This window comes from Haemaphysalis longicornis, unplaced genomic scaffold (assembly GCF_048455015.1).
Source record: "Haemaphysalis longicornis isolate Haplotype H1 unplaced genomic scaffold, Haemaphysalis longicornis Haplotype H1 scaffold_249, whole genome shotgun sequence".
NCBI classification, from domain to species: domain Eukaryota; kingdom Metazoa; phylum Arthropoda; class Arachnida; order Ixodida; family Ixodidae; genus Haemaphysalis; species Haemaphysalis longicornis.
The window spans coordinates 248494-266894 of NW_027526313.1; the positions used below are offsets into that span (position 1 = coordinate 248494).

The 18401-nt window shown below is 43.2% G+C and overlaps 1 protein-coding gene across 10 annotated transcripts in view; it reads right to left on the bottom strand.

Annotated features, from left to right (window-relative positions):
• LOC144172621 (medium-chain acyl-CoA ligase ACSF2, mitochondrial-like) overlaps nt 1-18401 on the bottom strand; it is a 123295-nt gene that overhangs the window by 74892 nt on the left and 30002 nt on the right. For 6 of the 10 annotated variants that reach the window (XM_077701273.1, XM_077701270.1, XM_077701271.1 and 3 more), the window contains 5 exons: nt 16448-16501; nt 10289-10407; nt 5860-5907; nt 2808-2913; nt 285-377 (listed from right to left, as the gene is read on the bottom strand). In XM_077701273.1, the coding sequence (XP_077557399.1) occupies nt 285-377; nt 2808-2913; nt 5860-5907; nt 10289-10407; nt 16448-16501 (420 nt within the window). The remainder of the gene's footprint in view (nt 1-284; nt 378-2807; nt 2914-5859; nt 5908-10288; nt 10408-16447; nt 16502-18401) is intronic. The other 4 variants (XM_077701268.1, XM_077701267.1, XM_077701269.1 and 1 more) reach the window with 4 other exon arrangements.

Below are 18401 nucleotides of genomic sequence, written 5' to 3' on the forward strand. Positions count from 1 at the left end.
AAAAAAAGTTTTCAGCATGCACGATCTGTGTGCTCGATGTTCGATCTCTTTGTATTGTTATAGACCACATCGGACTCATCAACAATGGAGCAGTTGATGGCAAACGGACATTTCTGTTTTATTCTCCCCAACAAACCACAGCTGCCGTGATAGGCCCAGAACCTTTGACCTCATGCTATGTGGCTTTCTAAATTGAACCATCACGGCGTTTGATTCAGAAACTCGTTTCCTAATGTAATGGTCAGTGCTCCAACAAGTATCTGAAAGACGTTTCTTTGACCTACCGGCGAGAAGTGAAGTTTGTCGTGAAGGGCCATGGCATTGCTGACAAAGTTATGGTGGGTGAGGACCGCAGCTTTAGGTTTCCCTGTAGTTCCCTCGAAAACATAAAAAGCACATTGCATTTCAGTACTCAGACATTATTCCAAAATATTTTTTATTTGCGAAGAGGTAACCAATGTCCTGTTACTATTGGGATTTCAAGACCAATTACGAGCTTGGTTCGGAAGAGGCTGCTTTCTCCATTTAACATTGACGTCAATGTTATCGCACATTTCAAACCAACAATAAAAATATTACGAAAACAGCAGAAGCAGAGGCTGCTCAACAGAACTAGCTAGCCAAGTTCTACTGAAACCAAAAAATTAGTTCGTACAATTGAAAACTACCGACCACGACCATCATTGAAAAACGTGAAGTGGCGCTTGTAGTGGGGCTCAATTATGTTTAATTGCGGTATTAAAATATTAACAAGCAGATAACATATACTGATAACTTTCGGCATCTGCATCTCGTTATTGCTTCACCGCCCACGTCATGCAGCACAACCTAAAAAAGTTTTGAATTTTTTACGATGTTATGCCAAAAACGGCCTTTTAAGAAAAGTTTTTTATGGGCTAAAATGGAGCACAAAGTCACACAAAAGTTCTTTTATTTCAACCTTAACATAGTTGTGCTTTGTGTTCATGCCCATTTATTGTGAACCCAGGCCAAATGACCAAATTAGGCAGGCTTCTCAGATTAGGCAGGTGGTTCCTCAGGCCAACAGGCAACAAATTTTGCCATCTTCACTTTTCGGAAACCTTTAAACGCACTAGCATAGAGAATGACTTTGCTTAAGAAGATAAAATGAACAAAAACAGCCATTGCATTTGTACTTCACCTGCACTACTTTCGTATACTCAGGCTATCTCACACCTCTATGGGTTATTTCGCACTTTATAAACTCAATAATTCTAGTGCAGAGGAAAGGCACTTAGAGCACTGATTCTGCACTCACATTTCAACTGTTGCTGCTGCAGAATAGAAAGTTGTGCTAAACAGTTGAAATTCAGCACCGTATAGGCTTGTCACATTTAAAGAACTTTAGTTTTTTTTCCTCTTATTCGTCACGTATTTTACCTGTCTCAAAATGAACAATGATGGCAGAGTATGAGAGTGTTACCCTACAACTTTTTGTTTCATTTTTACAAACAACTTTGAGACATGCCTGACACCCCTCGACATCGTTCATTCACTGACTCCTCCATGAAGTTGGACCGCGTAACGTAGCCGGATACTGTGCACAGACTATTCTGCATTATTTATTGAAGTCAAATGTATGCATAATAATGTCTCTAGCTAGATATTGGCAAATCTCTGTTCTCAACCACCAATAATAACTCACAATGGCCGTTGTTTGTGGTGAATGAAAATGATAAACAAAACACCCATTCTTGCATAGCATACAAATTACACTCAGTAGAGTACAACCCAATTGCAGTGCAATTACTATAGAAGCGGATTCTATTCAAAAAGTAATTCTGATTACCTCCATTCACGCAAAAAATGATAGCCAAGGAGTATTGCAAATTAAACAAAAGTTCAGTGCTGGAGCACAACAGAGTCTCTGTTGATTTTGACGAGCTTTTTTAACAGACATTTCAATACGAACTGCCTTCGTCGTGGAGTGGAACTAAATTTGATGTCGACAATCATAATTTGTTCTGCTTTTCTAGAGTTGTCATAAAGCAAACCCAGCAATGCCTAGTCTTCTGATTCGTAGACTCGCTAGGCTATGAACCTCCCAGAGAAATAAAAGGCGATAACTCTCCACGGGATCTTCCTAGACAAAAAAATAACTGTAATGTTTGTAACTGCATCATCAGAAACAGTCGCTCCGAATAGCGAAAAAAGCAAAATTTTGAAGGCGGATGGTCAAACCAGACATTTTTAAAAGCAAATAGAAACACAAATATTGGCCTATCCTAGCTTTGCCATAATCCTGCTTACCTTGTGGTGTACTTGTACAACTTTTTCAATGCTCAGCCTAGTTACAGAATAGGCTGTAACGCTTTTCCGTGGCTCAAGGGGGAAGACTTGTGTATTGCTCGCTTAAAATTGTTATGTGGGCATAGATAATTTCCACGCCTCATTTCAAGGGGTTGCTTTGAAAAAGCCAGACAATGAACATAGCGAGAATATAACTGAAGTGGTACACTAATACAACATGCTCTAAAAGTAAAATAAACGTATTTACTTTTGCTAAGGATTCTATTCAGTAAAGTGCATGCTGCCCGCCTGGGGCAGGAGGAGACTCCCTTCTGCAGAATTCTGAGCGAGTACCAGTGTTACAGTCAGAGTAATATAGGGAGCAATTCTACGTCTACACTTAAAAATAAAAACAAAATTAGTGTAAGTACTCAATGGTACATAAATGGTATGATTTTCACGTAGAGCCAGGAACACCTGGAATGACATTAGGAATAAAAGTGGCACAATTAGGGTCCATCATATAAAAGCTCACCGAAAAACTCCTTTTCACTTACAGAGGTAAAGACGATTGTAAATGGATCGTCCATGCTGACTTGGTCTTGAGCATCCTGTAGATCGGCATTTCCACCCTCCGCCAGCTCTTGGAGCGAGAAGCACCCACTGACATGACACCGCAAGAAAACGTTTTGTAAAAAAATGTGACTTCTGAACATAATTTACAATTTTGGAGAACAGTGCATCGGCCCCTGAAAGGATCTTTGAATCACAAGCGGGTGAAGTTGTGCACAGAAAGTGACAGAATGACACAGCATTCTTTCTCTCTCGCAGGCCGCCTGACGCGAGCCAACTATGATGATAAAAGCGTGGCAGTGCAACTGCAAACCGTTCCTCTTTAATCGAAGAGGTCCTTGGACGTAACTGGGCAAGAAAGGCATCCAACATTTATACGGAATATAACACCATGATGCCTCGACCAACTCAATAGACTGTTAATTTAAAATACCAAGTTTACCCAGGCTGCCCTAACATACAAAAACCACTGATATTACTTTATGCTTGGACGTTTTCTCCTATTTATAACGTTATACCCCTCAAGTCTTACAATGGAAAATGAACGGAAGTAGCAAACACAAGGAACCCTTTTGTCACTAAGCTCTGGCAACAAACTTCAAATCATGTAATGGTGCATTCTTTCTAGAATGCCTTCATTTACAACTCTCTTCAAAAAGCAAAGTCGGCCAAATACGCAAAAATCACACAAGTTATGCAACAAACGTTTTCGCTTCGCTTGATTGTCGAGAAATCAAATCTGTCACGGCACTGTACCGCCAAGAAATTCATCTAGTTTCCCGTCCCAGGCAGTTTTTTGTCGGAAGTCGTGCAATTGCAGTTATTAAAACGTGTGAGAAAAGCGCACAGTTCAAGCAAAGCACTTTTCACTGCTCTCATGGAATTAGACACTGAGAGTTGTGCGAGAGAATTGCTGATTTAATGAATATGTCTTTACCACTATTTTTGTCTTGGTTTTTCTTGATGAACCACTTTTATAGTAATGTAAAAGCGAAAACGAAGTGCCGTATTTTTACAGCCTCCGCTCGTGTGTGCGCTGAAGTGAGCAGACAATCACATCCGGGAGCACTACGGCTTACGCTAAAACCATGAATAAAATAGATGTTGCAGGCACGTAAAACAGAAAAAAAACAACTATAAGTGGGGAGAAATTGGGAGCTGTGGAGGAGAAAAAACCAATGGGTTTTGGTTGTAGCAATTAAATGTTTGTCAGTTCTACAAAAATAATTTGTGAGTCAGCGCTGTTGCTCGTCGTCTTTTTCTTAGCGTGCGTTTGTAAGTGCACTAACCTAAAGATGTTCCAAATGCAAATTCTGCTCCGCATTTTGCTTGTCTGTAGTAAACAAGTGACTCAGAAATGGTATTCATTCCGAAAACCCCCCAATAAAATGCCGAGCTCAACAAACGGGTAGAACCGGGTTCCCATTGCAGTGAGTGTGGACATTACTCGCTGCAATTATTCGAGGATGAAATTTGGTTGAGTCTATTGTTTTCCTGCGTTTTTGACTACGTTTTATTATTATTTGCAACACTTTGATTAGGTCTTTTTCCACAACTTCAATGTTTTTTGGTAGCTGTCCCTGGTGTTTACGCTGACTGTTTTACCATTTGCGACCATCGCTCAAGCCAAACAACTGTTGTCCATGTTTCTCGCAATAACCAACACCATAAGTTTTCAGCTGATGGGCCGAATTTCCCGAAGGCAACGCCCATTAAAATATTATGTTGATGACTGTTTTGAGAAACTGGGATAACGATATCCCAGCAGTTTGTGGTAATTCGGGCCGCTTTCTCAGAAACGCGTACGAAAGCACCACACATTGCGCAAGTATGGCGTACTTTCCGTTGTTCTCCAGATCCAGCGCTAACAGCTGACGACAGTTGTGCCGGATATTACTAATTACTTTCCCTAATAACAGAAATGAAAAAAGTGTCTTTTGGGTTCCGAAAAGAAGAACTTGAGTCCCCGTGGCCTGGGCGAAGGTCGGTGCATCAGAGCGACTTATTTTAACACAGAATTTCTGAAAAAGTATATATTGGTTGAGAGTGGCTGTTGCACCCGCCGCGCTGGCTCAGTGGCTAAGGCGTTGCGCTGCTGAGCACGAGGTCGCGGGTTCGATTCCCGGCCGCGGCGGCCGCTTTTCTGATGGAGGCGAAAAGCAAAAACGCCCGTGTGTTCGAGATTTCGGCGCACGTTAAAGATTCCCAGGTGGTCAAAATTAATCCGGAGCCCTCCACTACGGTCCGCCTCATCGCCTGCGTTGCGTCGGCGCGTTAAACCCCACAATCAATCAAAATCAATCAATCGAGAGTGCCTGTTGGTTGTGTACCTTGACAACGTTCACTTTTCATCCCCAGCGTCATCCCTAGTATTTGTACCATTTCTGTGAATACTGGTGATTTTAGCAATCGTCAAAGTATCCTAACAAACTCAATAAAAAAGCCAAAGGAAACGTTTGCTTCTATCGTTTTCGCACTTGCAACTGCTACAGGAGGAGATTAAAACTTCTAAATTTAATTTATAAGAACCGATACTACTTCTCAGAATCAGAGCTTAACGTCGCCTTCACGGGCGCCCTACAAAGAATTGTTAGGGGTCAGTGCATGCGTGTTTAAGCAATGCAGGTTGCAGTGCTTTTACAAAATACCAGGCCTCGTTCATAAGCTCACAACAAAGCAGAAGGAACAACTTTGAACGAGAAGCGGAGTTGAGTTCAAGTGATTGGAATAACCTGAGCACATTCCACTAATATAGTAAAACAAACTGACAACGCAATCATAAAACAATACTATAGTAATTCATTTCAAGTCTTCATTTCAAAATTACGTTTCATTTATTTCAAAATTACGCCGATAACATTTAAAAGTTGGCTATGTTGCTCAGGAAACTACGTTTTACTAGATACTCGCGGTAGACATCGAATAAACACGTTCCCTCTTGTATTTACCCCGTTGTCCACACAGTGATTACAGCACTTTAAAGGATACTGATGCATCTGCGTATAGGCCACATTTATACCTATATTTTATACTTACGGCAATTTACGCTCGCCATCAGAAATAACCGTCTTTAAGAATGGGTACCTGAAAATGAAAGGACGCCACAGTGGTAGATGCGGCTTTATAAAATCAAAATCATCGTATCTATGATGACCGCTCCTATAGAAACTCGACCACTTTAGTGCCAGGATTGACGAGTCCATTCTTCGACTTTAAATTTTCTTTTTTGCTCTCTCCACAAAGCTAATCGGCTTCCCCTACCGCCGTTCGCGTCTATCGGGAACCAACATCTCCGTTTTGCTGTCAGCTGGTTATTTGTCCACCACATTTATACCAAGCCAAAGTACATATCTTTCTCATAATTTTAGGTATAATGTTGTTACGCGTCGCAAAGATGTACACTAACAGCATATTTACAATATTCATTTCAGTGCGAAGTCGTGATGATGAAGTGCAGCCAGTGATCAGTGTAGATCGTAGTTGTTCTCCTAGTTTACGTCCGCCCTATCATCTCCGACATCATTTGTTTTACTCGTGTAGTTCCAGCCGCCCAACCACTGTACTGCATACCAGAGTTTTATCACTGATCCAAGACGGCTACTTCCGCTAACTAGGAATCATTCCCCCGATACCTTCTTTTTGACTCCCTTGATAGACCTCTCCTTTGTTTGGAGGTGATAACAGTTATTACCCAACGAGTTTCACACACTGTCTGGGGTAGTGCAAGTCCGCACAAAATACCTTACGAAACACAAACTGCTTTTAAAATTGTATACATTTGGTACAAATGGAATACAGAACCCTGTAGAACCACTTTAATCTCTCCCTCTCTTTATTGATCTCGTTCTCAAAACAAGAAAGGTAAATTTATCGCCATTGTAAAGTTACGGATGACTTTAATATATCGCCCAAGGCTTCACTTTTAACGAATTTCTCTGTTACTGGTTTGCGGACTAGTCATATATTTGCACTTGCAATTCCGCAACCTTTAACACACAAAAACAAAGGTGCACCAATCTCGCTTCTGAGATCAAACGCAGCTAAATGCCATTCATTCGTTGCCTATTCTTTCCAATTTTGGACACAGAACAAGTACCTTCGTTTTCTGGCAATGTTTTTTGGAACATTCATCTTAGTTTCATCCCAGTACTTTACACAACAAGAAAAGACCACGTGTGGCTACTTCATTATTGTCACGTGTTGAAATATATCACCTGAGTTTCAGCCTGCTGAAAGAGCACCATATATTTTTAAGAAAATAATTTCTGGTGAAGCTACGGTTTATTTTTACGTGGGCTTCTCCTTTGATTTGCTTCCTATGTTATGACACACTTAAGCTATAAATAAGGCAATGTCTTAGACTAGGCCACTTCATGTACTGCATGTTGTATCATACATGAATGAGATTTAAAACGGAATGCTTGTCGTGATGCACAACTTTCAGCATTTTCTTGTCCTCTTTCTTGGTCTTCGTGTAGTTTGCGCATTGAACGTTCAAGCACAAATATTTCATCGTTACCAGGCATCAAGAAGTCAGGCCTGACGATCAAAAATGGTAACAGTGCAGCCAGAGCTGCTCCGAAAAATAGGTGCACAAAAGCGAGAAACTCTACTCCGGTGTGGGCTAATCACGATTTTGGTAAGCGCTTATATATTTAGCAAATTGAGTCACCAATGTAAAGCTAAAGAATCACTGCTTATTAAAAAACTTTTGCAGAGAAAATTGTTAACATGTATTTAACAGGTCAGAGTATATACCTTGTCGGACATTCAAAACTATGCATCATAAGTGAATTTTGATAAATACATCTTCAAAACTGAAGAACGCTTAATATGAAAAACACACTTCACCTATAGGGTGGGTGGTAGTTTCTCGAAAACATGCAGGGCGGTAATTCATCACCGGAGTAAGAAATTTGACCTGCTACACAATAATTTGATAACAATTGGCGTGTTAGCAATAAAAGCAGGTTGAAATTTACAATTATAAATAAATAAACAGTACCTTACAAACAACCTAAATGTGCGTGTATCTGCTTACTTCAATGAAATATCGTCTAAAGATGGTAGTAGTCCGCCTCCCTATTCAATATAACCCCTTCTCCACTCTCCTCTACTACCCTCCACAATCTTCCCCTCCCTGCCTTGCTTCTTTCGTGATAAATTGAGGTTTGCTCACAAGATATAAATTTTCGCGTGGTCACATTATCGGTTTTTTGCGCTTTACTCACTACATTTTTTTTTTGCGTGGTTGCACTATTCTCACGTCATCTGCTGGGAGATTGCGCGGATTTTTAATATTTTGTTCCTTGTTATGTCTGGCGCAGCACGAGTGAAAGCTCAATTATTTTTGCGCTTGCATTTGTGTTGCACGGGCTGAAGCTTTTTTGTGCTTTATTTAACCCTTCAATTCGTTGTTCGCAAACTTGCTATTGTTAAAACAAACCAAAATATATTCCTAAATAAATGAACTCCTGTACTGCAGCATAAGTGCCAACGTTGTGTCCTAAATGTTCCTCAGGTTTCCTTTCCGCTGAAACATTGGACACGTTCATAACTTGCTGCAGCAAGTTATGTGACGGTTATGTCAACATAACTACTTTGTGACGGTTATGTCAATATAATCATGTTGTTCGCAAATTTGTAAATCGTTTCCACCTTCACCCGGACACTGAATTTAGGGCATAAAGAGAGACCAATACTTTCGGGCTTTAGTAGCCCAAGAGAGACTATCTTCTTAAAATAAATATGTCGAAACTGCCACTGAGCTTGTAAAAGCTAACTTCTTTTTTTCTCAGAATGCCAGCAATTCCTGGCGCGGCGGCTGTGCATAGCTTCGTGCTCGCCTCCATAGCCTAGGCAAGGCTCCGCCGAGCCTCGTCAAGCCGTGACGTCATGGCGCAACACATACTGTAGAGAATCGTGTAAGGCGCCCTTGTCAAAGCTTCCACGTGGGCGTCACCGTATGAGGAGCAACAGCCGGTCTCCGACAAAGAGAGAGAGCCTGCCAGCTCTGCCTTTTCTCCATCCTTGCATCAATAGTAAAAGCTGCTCCAATTTTTTACATACCACTATTTAGGGTAGTAGAATTCGCGAACGGATGGTTCATTTCTTTATCTAAATAGCACGATGCGGCCCTTGGATGTAATGATAACCTCATTATAAGTGTAGCCAGTTACAGAAACAAAACAGGCACGGTTAGCCACAATAGTAACCTAAGTGTACAACACGAAGATTCCCAGGTTTAGAAACGACATTTATGTCACGCATATGAGGCCCCCCTTTTATACGCCCCAACTTTCTAAAAACGGTTCTCAGCTGCTAATTCATTACACTTCGTTCAAATAGGCAATTGATTGCAGATACATGCCATTCGAAAAAACACAAGGATTAGATCTTAGTACCAGCATTAACCGGGTTCGTGAATGCTTATATAAGCATACCACAGAAACTATAACTGCAATAATGCCCAGCAAATAATTGAAGATTAGTCACCATCAACGCCTAGGCAAACTGATATTCTGCACAAAGTGTATGTTTCCGTGAAAAAAAAAATTGTCTACTGCGTGTTATTACCCGCCGCGGTGGCTCAGTGGCTAAGGCTTTGCGCTGCGGAGCACGGGGTCACGGGTTCAATTCCCGGCCGCGGCAGCTGCTTTTCTGATGGCGACGAAAAGCAAACGCCAGTGTGTGCGAGATTTTGGCGCACGTAAATATCCCCTGGTGGTCAAAATTAATCCGGAGCCCTCTACTACGGCGCGCCTCATAGCCTCCGTTACGTCCGCGCTGTAAACCCTACATTCAATCAATCATGTACTACATGATATGCTTCACTGCAGTAATGCTGAATCACACAATAACGCAATGACAAAAATATGCGTGCAGAAGCCGTTACCTCTCTGGTGTGTACGAGTGTGTTATCTGCAAAAAGCGCGAAAGTCGGAAGAACTTCCTGGGAAGCTGGGCAGGACTGGCCGAGTACATTCTTTGCTTATTAATGTTTTCAAAATTCTTGCAGACAGCAAGCGGTTGGGCTTTGCCCAAACTCGTTTTGTTTAGCTCGCGACTGCCCGCAATAGGGAAGGAGCTGTACATGTAGTACAGTGTAGCCTACTCCTAACAACAATTGTTATAACCAACCTTACCGCCCCTTCAGAACAGTTATTCCTGCAGTGATTTCATGTTACAACCAACCTTCGTATCACACCAAAACGTTTAGACATATTTATATAAGCTCGGGTCTGTTGTATGAAATGCTCCAACAAAAGCCATGGTCAAACGATGTACTGATACAACTGAACATACGGTATTGGTTCATAGCAATGAGTGGGTCAACTGAAGTGATTGTAAAGTGACTGGTACTTTCAGCCAATTACGGAAGAAAACTATAGACATGTATCTTTTCGTCTATCTTACAGGAACATTGAATTAAATCTGAGGTACCAGAAGCAGTATTTTTGCTCACTTCTTTGAGTTGAGCTCCCCCGGCTTGGAATTTCTCAGCTCAGGAACAAGTGAACAGAGTATTTCGTAGTAGTCGAACACCTTGAAAGGCTCGGCGACGTATATTGCCTTGAAATCAACCTGGCGTAAAAAGAGGGTACATTAGGAACAGGAAAAAATGCGTCACCAATGCTTCACCGGCAGGCTTTGAATGAAATTTTTCAACATTTTGTACAATGAACAAGTAAAAAAACTTCAACAAGCTTTCTGTTGTTGCTTTCATCTATGCGGACACATTTATTTTAAACCTGGTGCTGAACAGTTAGCGAACAATCAAAGAATCCAAGCACAATATACATCGAGCTACAGCAAAACTGAGTGTGCAACACAAACCTGAGACCTTACCTACCTTTCGCTTCCTTTTAATTACCGGCAACACTACGTGATGTGAGCAGAGTAGCAACGAACTTCTATGTACTGCTACTAACCAAAACTCCGCATACAGTGTGAGAGGAATTCTCCTCATTGTAGTTGGGTTCCTCATATTTTCCCTATCCCATATTATTCTTTAGAGGCGGTGAATTATTGGCAAAAACATTAGCAATTGTTTTGTCTCGCACAGTTTCACCTTCACCAAAACCCAACGAAGAGCAGCTGTCTAGCGCATTCTTCGATATTAGTTCGAAATTTTATTACTGCCGGTTGGCCACCCTTTTAGGAGGATTGATTATGTGTTCAAAATTATATTTTGATCATAAGGCAGGGACGTAAGAATTCTCCGCACTGTTCAGTGGTGCCCCTACATTTTTGACATCCTAACTTCGTATTCTCAGAAGCCACGACGAAATAATAGATAACTCGGCAAGTGGATCAGCAGTCCCGGATAAGGGCAATAGGCGTTCTCAAGAAAAACTCCACAAAAAAAAGCTCCACAGTTGAGGTTTTCTCTGGTGGGATTTTCTCTGGCTGTTCCGATGTGTGGGCTTAGACCACAAAAATGAGACCCGCAGCCACAGATGTAGAAATAATATATATATATATATATATATATATATATATATATATATATATATATATATATATTGTTACAAAAAGACGATGAAGAGGACAAAGCAGCGTGGTTTGTGATCCCAGCCTACGACGACGAAGAAGATCTGTCTGTGCACTCTGCCTGCGCGGGCTCTGGCTTGGCCGCCATGTAAATAATCTGTAAATAGATCGTTCGACTGTCTCATCGCTCATGTCGTCTGTCCTGCCGCCACGTTACATCTTCGACGAAAAGTCGAAGGTATCCGGAACCACGTCGGACTACTGGGCTGGGGACACGTCATCGTCGTCTGGTCACGTCATCTGGTCTTGGCGGTTCTGAATCTGCTGGTCACGGGCTGGGGACACGGGGCGGGGGGAACGTCGTCGAGTGCTGGTAGCGCCGGGGCTGGGGCTGCCGACGTGGGTCACGCCCCCTCGAAGATTGCCACGATGCCGATGAGGTGTGCAGCTGCGGCCAGCACGGGGAAGGACCCGCACACTCCACCAAGATGTAACGTGGCGGCAGGACAGACGACATGAGCGATGAGACAGTCGAACGATCTATTTACAGATTATTTACATGGCGGCCAAGCCAGAGCCCGCGCAGGCAGAGCGCACAGACAGATCTTCTTCGTCGTCGTAGGCTGGGATCACAAACCACGCTGCTTTGTCCTCTTCATCGTCTTTTCGTAACAATATATATATATATATATATATATATATATATATATATATATATATATATATATATATATATGCAGTAAAAGAGAAGACTAAAGGGTAACGAACGAACATGTATTACGTTTCGGCTTGGGGCAAGCCTTCGTCAGAATCAGAATGAGACTCAGAAGTTTCTGACGAAGGCTTGCCCCAAGCCGAAACGTTAATACATGTTCGTTCGTTACCCTTTAGTCTTCTCTTTTACTGTACATTTTTACCGGCCCCATTGTACTTTATTCATACGCTATATATATATATATATATATATATATATATATATATATATATATTCAGAACAAAGGCGTGCGGGACGAGGGAATCCGCAAGGACACATATCGAGGTTGCAGTCCTTCTTGCCAGTGCTACTTGGCACTTCGACCGTGTTTTTATAGTTGCGAATGGGGTATGATTGCCTCTTTTGTATGAGTAATTTAAAATAATAGTCGAGAGAAAATCCACAAAATCCGCAATTTCTCCGGAAGCGGGAATCGAACTCACAACCTCCGCCAAGCGCATGTCGTGCACTACCAATTGTGCTGTTCCGTGACGACTTGCCCCTCAACTTTAGAGCGGGGCTTTTATTTATCACTGCTCACAGGCCGGTAAAAAAGGCGGTCATAGCCGATTCGGCACTATGAAAACACTGTCTTATACATCATATAGTTATATGTATACAGAGAGAGAGAGAGAGAGAGAGAGAGAGAGAGGGAGGAGGTCAATGCCTCAAGCCAAAACTTGGTGTGCGTTCGGTGGGCCACCTTCGACGTAGGCCACAAAACAGCAGCCAAGTAAAGAACAAGAGCAGGAGAGCGTGGTATTGTTTGGAGGATAAACCCTACCATTTCTCGGCCAAGCACCGTTTGTAACAACATATAAATACAAATACATAGCGCACCAAGATGGGAATCCAGGGCTCTCTTCTCATTGTGATTCGGTACATGCACAGCAAGGGTCTCTTCTCTGGCACCCTCTGTGCCATAGGTAGCTTGAGGGGGTTCAACGCTGGACCACCACATTTTAATTGTCGTAGTCACTCGAGCTACGGCACGAGGGTTAGCCAGAAGGTCCCCCTCAACTCGAGTATTCGGATTGGCGCTGGCTACGACACCCAAGTTCAGGAAGAAATTAACTTAACATAAATATCCTACAAAGTTTAGGGGAGCACAGACCCACGTTAGCCCAGTGGTCATCGCAAGAGACGCGTATTCTGGAGGTGATCGGTTGGGATCCCACTCGGCGGGCATGCTTTCCTCCACTTTCTTTGAAGAAAAATCTGGATGTGTTTCAATGGTGATAAATCACTTACCAAATTTACCTTCTTGCTATCCTCGGATTTCTTGCTGCCTACCCATAATTCTGACTTAATTTGCCGGGTTCCTCATTTCCCACTCGGATTCGCTACATGCATAGCGAGGGCTTCTGTTTCGGCAGTGTTGGTGCCATAGGTAGCCTATTAGAGTTCCACGCTGTCTAACCACTTTCGATATGTTGTAGACGCTTGAGTCACGGCCCGGCGGTTAAAAAAAAGATCACACTCACCCCGCGTAGTCGGAGTGCCGCGCACTACCACCCCAAGCGCAGGAAACAATTACCTTAAAATAAACAACCCAGAAAGTGGAGGGGAGCACAGACCCGCTGGGGGCTTACTCGTCATCGCACCAGACACATATTCTGGAGGTCATGGGTTCGAATCCCACTCGGCGGACGTTTTTTCGCACATTCTTTCTGTCTTACAAAATTCTTCATCTTTTTCCATAACCTACCACAACCTCCCCTTTGCTTTCCGAGGCATTATTGACTACCAACCCTCATTTCTGTCTTAATTCAACGAGGCCGTCATTTCCCCTTCTTATTCGCTACATGCATAGCGAGAGCTTCTCTTCTGGCAGTCGTTGTGCCATAGGGAGCTTAAGAGGGTTAAACGCTGCTAAACCCCTCTCGACATGTCGTAGACATTCGAGTCACGGCCCTGGGGATAAAGAGAAAGTCTACTTCGCCCCGAGTAGTCCGAGTGGCGGTGGCTACCACCTCCAAGCAATGTAAACAAAAATACCGTAACAAACATACCCGAGAAAGCGGGGTGGAAACAGCCATGCCGGTAGCGCAGTGTTTATCGCACCAGGCGCGTATTTTGGAGGTCGTGGGTTCTAATCCCACCCGGCGGGCATTTTTTCTCGTGTTTCGTTCTGTCTTTCAAAATGTCTGTCGCTCTCAATTATGACAAAATGATCTGCAACAATTTGCCCTTTGCTTTTGGCTTAGGTCATAGGGCTAAAATAAATAGAAATAAATCTACATTAATGATGGTTAGACGTGCCAAAAGCGCCTTGTTTAGCGTACGCTACGAAACGCAAGAACCATTAAAAATTAATACTACGTCGGTCAGGTCGTTTGTGCTGATTCTAACCGGGAGAAAAAAAATCCGTCGCAGAATAAGTATGGGGTGAGGGCCAATCGCCAAACACTTCGAAAAAAAGAAAAGTAAGCTATCTCTATGAGAGAAAAGTATTCTATACAACGATTACGTAATTGTTGTTGAAGACTAAAGAGCTTAAAAGTAAACTAAAGAAGAGAAGGAAAAATCAAGAAGAATGATAGGGGTAACGTTAAGGGAGAAGAAACTAGAGTAATAGATCAGAGAATCAACTAGAGTAGGAGATATTGTCACTGGTAAAAGGGATCTATGAAATAAAAACTGGCAAAATAAAGCTGGCAATAACTACAATTAAAGGGACACTGAAGTGATATGTAAACATTGCGGGATTGCTAGCGCAAATTGTAGTCAGGAGTCCCCAGGCCATGTTTCGACCACTCTGGGCGCGTTTACGCGATTTTATTTAGTAGAAAAATTAATTCGAAAATGCTGTCCTCCTCTCTTTACGCTCGCCCATTTTCTGTGGCGTTTTCGTGTGACTTCGGGAAGAGCCGAGCTCGCAATTGGCTGCGCTACTGCACGGCTCCCCGGCCTTCAGACAGAGTCAGTCGGCCCAGCGTTTCGCCCGCCGGCCGCCGACGGGTCGTCGCAATTCGTTCGCTCAGTTGAAACGAAGCCAGGACACGTTTGTGAAAGAATGTGCCTTTCTTTACTTGCTTAGTTTGTACACTGTATCTAGCTCCAGGTCGAGTCAAGGTGGTCAAGGTCGCCTCACACAAGCGTTGCACAAGGGCACATGCGACGCTTCGCTGACTTTACGCTAATAGGAAAATCTAAGGCCACTTGAAGGCAAGAGAAGAGTCAACGAAGCCAATATTGGTACTAACAAAATAAAATCGACTGAAACTTTTACTGTACAGCGCAAAACTAGGGAGCAGAAAGCACTTTTTTGCGCTGGGTGAACAAGCAAAGCGGTCAGCAGCACGACCGCACATCTGCGAACGCTTTTCCCTCCAAGAAAAGCAATTGCTAGACGTGAGATATTCTGGAAGTTTGGGGGACGCTTACTGCACGGGCGCTATACGACAAATAGTCACCTAAAGTAGTTTAAATGAGGAGGCTGAATAAAAGTGTAAACTGGTTATACATTATATACCTTATATATCCATCCTACAAAGAGCTGGCCTGTGGCCGAGTGGTCTAAGGCGCTAGGTTATCGTTTTGCAAGTCGCAAGTTCGAATACCCGAAGGTGCATCGTCTTTTTTTTTGCCAGTTGATTTTTTTTGTTTTTGGCCGATGTTTTCTAAACTGAGTTCACCATTTTTGGGCTGTAACGTTCACTGTTCCATGAGCGAGTTTGCAGAACGCGCGCAGTCTGCCACTGACGCTCTAGCGAGTTCTCGTTAGCGTGCTGCTGCTGCTGCTTGCGGGCAGTGGGCACAGGCCTGAATCAGCCCACCCTTGGCCTGGTGCGAACACGCTTTTTACGATACAGGCATGAGTGAGGCAAGCTCCGAATATGAGGCAAAAGCGCATGGCATTTGAGCGTCAGCGGTGACGCGGAGGGCGTCATCCACTGCGTAGGCTTCGGCTAATGATTTCTACGATTCCAAGCCGTCCTGGGAGGCTTATCTCAGGCATTTTACAGCCGACAATATGGCAGAAGGGCGGTGGGGCGATTACTGAGATATCGTGAAGGCCCATCCAACGATTCCGTCGGATGTCATACATGTTGTTTTAGAGAACCGAAACCGAAACTTGTTTGAATGCTAACCTCGGACATCGTCCAATCACGGTGCCATCTCCTCGCGACGGCACAGCTTTAGTTGGTGCGGCCGCCACAGACCGCGCATGGTAGTTTTTCTTCTTTCCCGCTTTATAAAATAATTAACGACTTATCAACCGGTTAAACGATGAAAAGTGTGCTAATTTGAGCCAGTCTACGCAGTGCAAGCAAAAACGGGAGTTTGACAAATTCACTTCAGTGTCCATTTAAAAGCAAAAGGAGTACGTTACTTCTTGCGATCAAACAAGAAACCAGACGTCGCAATACTTACAGCGTTGAGACATTTCTCGAGCTCAGATGCCGTCAGTGCGAAATGAATGCCTGCCTGAAAAAAATATTCTAATTTTACCAGTCTTGTAGTTCCAAGAGCCACATGCCGAAAGTACAGTTCATTTTCATGGGGTCTTTCCGTATCAAGAAATATATTACGCGATTCGCTGGTTGAATCCTGACCACATCACGCAACAGCTGAAGGGAAAAAAGCAAGGAAGATGCTGTAAAGGACTAACGGGAAAACATCTCAATTTTTTGTGTCACAGATCCATTAACCTGCAGTAATCTACTACTGTGCACCCTTGTCCCGTCCACTTAAAAAAACGTTTTTGGACGGCTGAGATAATATTAGAAAATTGTTATAGAACGCATCAGTTAGATAAAATAGGTATAGAAACATATTGACCTGTATCGGTTGATTAGTTTCGCAAATACATGCATAACACCCGCAGCAGTCACAGTTGCTTATTAACACGGAAAATGTCAAAAGTGTGAAACAGGTACCGTGACTTTGCCGATCTACAAGTTTCGACACGACCCACGAATGCATGACGAAGACTTAGAAATGGGAATTAAATGTATAAGGAAATTTTTGCAGGGCACGTGTTTTTTTAAACACGTGCCTTTTTAAATACAATAAAAAAATGAAGTGCCTTACAACAGATAGCGATTTTGTTGCGGCTCAAATGTTTACCCTTGTTCTGCATAGAAGTAAAAAAAAATAGCGCCATCTTCCGGAAGGGAACGCTGAGTAGATGCGGAGAATCTCGGTGTTTTCGTTGTGCTTCCGTTGTGTTCGTTGTCTAATTTGGTTGTGGGGGGGTGCTGACGCTTGCATGCGCCAACCTACTAACGGACGGGACTGTTTCTTCCATCACACTTCATTGGAAGAACGGAGTGAAGTGGAGTCAACCGCAGTAAGCGCTGAACTGAACGCGCCCAGCGCGCTACCCGATTTACATTCAAGGTTGAAGGAGAAGATACGAGAGGATGAAAGATGCGCAAGCGCTGAGCATTTGCGCCGACGAAGCTCAGGTTCCGCCTCTCGCTTCAAACGTTTGCACTCAGGGAGGAGGAAGTGGTAGTTGGGGGTGGGGGAAGGGGAGATAGAGGCCGGTAACTGTCTGGCGTTTCGCCGACACCTCAACCGGCCGAACGGAAGCGAGAGGGGGGACAGTAAAAAGAGTAGAGAAGGAGGGATGGAGGAAGAGAGGAAGAATAATAATTCGGCACGCGACTCTTCCTTGTAGCACGCACCCGTCCCTGCAGACAGGGGAAACAACTACTGGAGAAGGGGTTACACACCGGTTGGCGGTTGTGCTGGTGTGCATTATACATTGGTTAGCAGGTTATGCAGGAGTGGATCACAAGGTTGGGGCTGTCGGGGGGAGAGGTGGGAGGGGAAAAAAAGTAATATTAATAAAAAAATAAATAAGGAAAAAAAAGAAAAAGAAACAGTACATCAAAAGAAAATTAACAACAAAAGAGGTTAAGCAGCTGAGCCGCAAAACAGGACCGGAATAGGAACGAACAGTGCGGTGTTGGATAAAAAAACAAAAAAATAATAAAAAAAGATAACGAGAAAAAAAAAGGAAACGAGAAAAAGAAGGAGTACACTAGATGCTAAGTAGTAGCTAAACTCTAATAACAACAATAAGGAAAAAGTTAAGTTGATAAAAGGTAGTGGATAAATGTTAAACGGCTGAACAAGATATATAAGGGTTGAGCTAAACTGAGTAGATGAGAGTTGAACAGGTACAGCGTCGCGTTCCCTTCGCTGCGTAGCTTTGCCTTCAGTGGACGTAGCGTTGCTCTTAGTTTGTGGGGTGGTGCTGACGCTTGCTTGCACCAACCTACTAAATGACGGGACTGTAGCTTCCATCACGCTTAATCGGAAGAACGAAGTGAAGTGGAGTCAACCGCAGCAAGCGCTGAACTGAACGCGCGCAGCG